The sequence below is a fragment of the Eurypyga helias genome, unplaced genomic scaffold, assembly GCF_000690775.1.
Source record: "Eurypyga helias isolate BGI_N326 unplaced genomic scaffold, ASM69077v1 scaffold14353, whole genome shotgun sequence".
NCBI classification, from domain to species: domain Eukaryota; kingdom Metazoa; phylum Chordata; class Aves; order Eurypygiformes; family Eurypygidae; genus Eurypyga; species Eurypyga helias.
This window is the reverse complement of record NW_010242375.1, coordinates 28,483-33,094: the sequence shown is the minus strand read 5'-3', so window position 1 is coordinate 33,094 and position 4,612 is coordinate 28,483. Positions and strand designations below refer to the sequence as shown.

The window sequence follows — 4,612 nt, the reverse complement described above, 5'->3', positions numbered from 1 at the left end:
TTCCAACTGCCGTATCTGGAAGGTGGAGTAATGAGACGGGTCAGGCTGACCGGTGCTGATTCAACTGGATCTACAAGGTGTTCAGGTATCTCACTCACCCCATCAGAAGCCCCAGACCCTCAAGAACACAAAAAAAAAAAGCCAAGAGGAGTGCTGTGCCTAGCGGGAATCCTAAAGGATCTTCAGATCTTTGCCAAAGCATCTCATGAAGTTTCCATCCTCATTCCCTCCAGGTGACGACGATCTCGCGAACATCCTGCTGCTCGTGCTTGGCAAAGCCGCTCGGTTTGGTCCTTTGCTCTGCAGACCCACTGATTTCGTGCCCACATACTCCTGGCGTGAGGCCTTTCTTTAACCGCTACGAAAATGAGAGGAGAGGCAACCTTAAAGTGCCCCAGGTGTCACTTTCTTGTCTCAGCACCTTGGGTGCAAAGCTTAGTGAACTCTTTGAGGAGTCCTTTCGTCTTGGAGACTGAATATACCCACGCTGGGAAAGTGAGAAAAGGAACATGTTTACACATTTATTATATACAATATTAAGGCACAAGTTTAAACAGCAAAGAATACGAAATCTTTGGCTGACCAACAATATCAATATTTGCTGTGGGTCACACACAAGGTTCTTCATTTCCCCCCCTATGTACAAATAACCCTCCAGCTGTACAACGCTGTACACCGACTGCTCTATACAACCAACGGCGATACGGAAGGACAGTATTTTACAACTCGTCACCCACGTCACCTGGAATGGCTACAGCACATTTTCCCAAAACACAAAACAGGGCAGAGAGCTGGGAAAACCAGCGCAAAGGGAGTTGCACCGCTCTGCTGAGGGGGGCTGATTTATGGCAGCAGTGCTCCACGCAAGTCCTGCTGGTGCTCGGGCTGGGGGGGAGACACGCTGGTTTTCCTCCAGGAAAACTAACATCTCTTGACTTCAGCGGGACTGAGGAGAACGGACCCTGGAGTTTAGCTGAGCTGGGACTCCAAAAGCCGCTGAGAGTTGCCTACGCCACAGTCTCTAACAGTTCCCTATAAATGACCACGAACCTGGGGCAGCAGCGGTTGTAAACACACCCCGGGATACCAGAGACTGGAGGGACTGTGGGCTCCGTGAGGAAGAGGAGGAATGCTGTACTTGGAGAAGCTGAGCCGCGCCGCTACGGAACAGAACTGATGACGCACGCCGATCCAACCCTGTTTCTGCTGGGTGCCTCGCTGTCTGCCCATACACCGATTATTAAAATAGTTTCGTCAAAAGAAATAGTACAGCCGGTAATAAAATGCTCAGGAACTTCCAAGCACCTGGGTATCCCTATTCCTTGGAGGAACACGATGGAATGAAATATTCACCACTGTTCTACTTGCATACCCTCGCTTTGTCTTCCTCCTGCCCCGCTCCCACTGCAGACACGCCAGGAAGGGCCACACAGGCAAATCCAGTGCTGCCGCCGCGCGTGGGCCCTGGCTTTTATGCCGACAACCTTTAAATTAACTTCAGGGAAAGACATAAAGTTACTTTACAAGGCATGTATTAAGCTGCCTGACGACTTCCAAGGGTTTTACACATTTGGTTTCCCAACGCAAAGCAGCTAGTACACGAGACATGCAGTTTGCTTGCCCGCACAACTGTTTAGCAGGGGCAAAAACCAGAAAGAGGGCAACACCGGTGCATGTCCAATTCTAGGTGCACGTAAATGTAAGTGCACAGGTTTAACGCAGGCGGTTTGTTTTTAAACGAAAGGTATCGACCAGGCAGTAGGGAGCACGGCACTCCGGCCCCTGCCGGCGTTGAGGCTGCGAGGACTTCAGTTTTCAGCAGAGTTTAACGCGCCTGGCGTTCACACGATCAAGGGCTCTGCTTCGATACCGACAGGAAGGGGTGACCTTGAGCACAGGGTTACTTCCAGCACCCATCAATTTTCCACTCTAGTCAACGTCCCATAAAATCCCATCACCGTTTTTCCCAAAACCAAGCTTTCCCTCACGTCATTACGGTGCACCACAAGGTTCAGGAACTGCAAAACCAACACAAAAATACCCCCAAGAGGAAAATTTCCCTATCAGCACGTGCAATGCAGGAAGCACGCTGCTGGTGAGCTGGCTGTCAGAGAGCTGCCAGCTCTTACAGAAACCAGGGACGAAGCTGAAAATGAGCCATGTTCCATCCTGGGTAAAACAAGGTGAAAAGAAACTGCAGCTCAGCAGAGAAAATAGACAATGCTCCTGCTTTGCTTTGCAGTTCAATCCTTCCTGGCCCGATCCTACACCCCTTAATGCCCAGTCCCATGTCAGCTTGAACAGCAGGTGTGTGTGCTCAAGGGAGGTAGGATTTGGCTGTAGGCATTGAAAATAAGGAAAAATCCTGTTCTTACCACAAACACACTGATTCTTCCACTACTATGAAGCAGTGCACAGTAAGAGGCATCTTCTGGTCTCACATGCAAGCCCAGCTTAGCTCCACTGAAAACGCCCCACACACACCCCCCTCTGAACGAGTGCTGCACTGCACAGCCCTTCGGGGAGCTGCCGAGATCCTCCCCCGACCCTCCCTCCTGAAAGCTTCCCATCCTTACAAAAGGGATTGCTTCAGCAGGGTCCTTCTCCCCCCTCCTGCATTCGTCCTCCGTGGGAATCCCAGCCAACAACTGCTCCTACCAAAAAAAAGAGTCTCAGCAAGTTCTGAGGTTGCAAGACACGAATATTTGCATTGTAAATCCAGCTCCAAGAGCAACACTTGTCCAGCCAGGAAAGAGGCACCTGACCTGCCTGCCCAGGAAAACCACACCACGCCACTTCAAACAAACACTTACAAGAACCCGCCATGTACGTCTACGGACCAGCGATTCACTGAAATGAAGCAGTGGATACTTTTGAGAAATGAGTTATACTGAGGAAGATGCAAGTTTCTCCTGGGTTATCCAGAAACTCCCTCTGGCCTCAAAAGAGCCGGGATTTCGCTCCCTGTCCCAACTGCAGAGAGGCAGGAAAACAGAGCGGCACCGTGCACGCAGTCTGTCACTTCGCTGCCTTCTCTTTACACCAGAAAATGCAGTTTCCTTTTCCCTCGACGATCCCCTTCTCGCGTCACCTTCTGCTTTCAACACCCCTTTCTGCTCAGAAAATCCCAGATGTTCAGTTCACCACTCCTCTTTGGAGCTCTTGACTTCTCACTTGGTCCAAAGTCTCAACATACCAGCCTCAAGCTTCGTTTTGGGCACAAACTTTCTGTGTCTTTCTTTGAAGTCTCAGGGTTCGTTTTTAAGGTTGGTGCACCGAGGACCCCCTTGGACCTGGCCATATGCACACAAAACCCCAGATGCCATCCTCGGCTCAGATGAGGACTTCCATCATATCCGTATCTGGAAACTCGGGCTTGTGGAGCAAGCCACTCACTCTGCCTTTGCTGTCGGGCAGCCTCCCGTGGCTGGAGTTCTCTGCAGTGGAAAGAAGGGAAAGTTGGTTTTGAGCCCAAATTCAACAGCAAGTTGTTCAAAGCAAGCATAAATTATTTTTTGGGGGGGTTGATGGTGGGGCACGTCTTAGCTGCGTCCTACAAACTAAAAGCCAAATTTGACCAGGAGGAATGCTGAACTCCCTGCACAATGACAGGGGGTATGCTCAGACCCCGGGGGCAGGCACCAAGGTGGTAATTAAGAGACAGACGCAAGTGCCCCTTTAGCTGTGGCCCTAGAGAGAAGCATCTGCATCCCTTTACCAAGTTGCTACTCATCATCTGACCCACGGTAGCTCCCCGCATGTATCCTCCTGTTCTGCTTCAGGTACAAAATTTAGTTTAAAACGTCACGATGGTGGTACATAAATAATCCCTGGATGTCTTCAAGGACAGGCTGGATGTGGCTTTGAGCAACCTGGTCTAGTGGAAAGTGTCCCTGCCCATGGCAGGGGGGGTGGAACTAGATGATCTTCAAGGTCCCTTCCAACCCAAATCATTCTGTGATTCTGTGATTCTATGATTCTAATCAGGTAGGTGGTTGAATCTAAAATACACTACTTTGCCAGAGGGACAGGCTCAGATAATGGATATGGCCAATTATCACAATGTATGATGAAGGTCGTTAGGTGTCTATCTTTGTCACCACGGTTCTTGACACAGTTAGACTCAGGGAGAAGAAGGACTCTTAAATTCTTAAACCCAGGAAAAGCTTGAAGGGCTAATTTAAGGCTACCTAGGAACAAATGCCCATCTGGATTGCCCAAAACACAGTAATCCAGAGTTTCAAGGAAACAGTGATATTTAGCCCTATCATCAATGATACACAGGAATTTTTGAGAGAAGAAGCTTGTTTTTGAGACAAGATGAAGGTGCAGAAAACTGACTTTTTCAAAACAATATGTGTGAAATAAATGTCTTCCTTGCTAGAGCTTCAAAGCAGCAGCTTCCACCTTTCAAAAATAATTAAAATGGTATTTCTTTACACTCCCCCCCCGCTCCCCCCAAAAAAAATCTACTTTCTCTTTATTTTTTTCCCTTGGGTTTTCTTTAAAAATTAGGGAGGAAATGGTGCCTTCAGTAAGCATGGCTTAAGTTGAAACAAAGAGAAGGGTCTGAGTACGTAAGCAGGTGTGTTTTCAAGGGTAATTTTATCTT

General features: G+C 48.9%; 1 protein-coding gene across 1 annotated transcript in view; it reads right to left on the bottom strand.

Moving 5' to 3' along the window:
* Positions 1–3,310: 3,310 nt before the first annotated feature.
* Positions 3,311–4,612, bottom strand: part of LOC104507701 (angiomotin-like protein 1) — a gene marked incomplete at its 5' end in the record, with an annotated part of 29,781 nt that continues 28,479 nt past the window's right edge. The window contains 1 exon segment of the mRNA XM_010149065.1: positions 3,311–3,437. Coding sequence (XP_010147367.1) covers positions 3,334–3,437 — 104 coding nt within the window.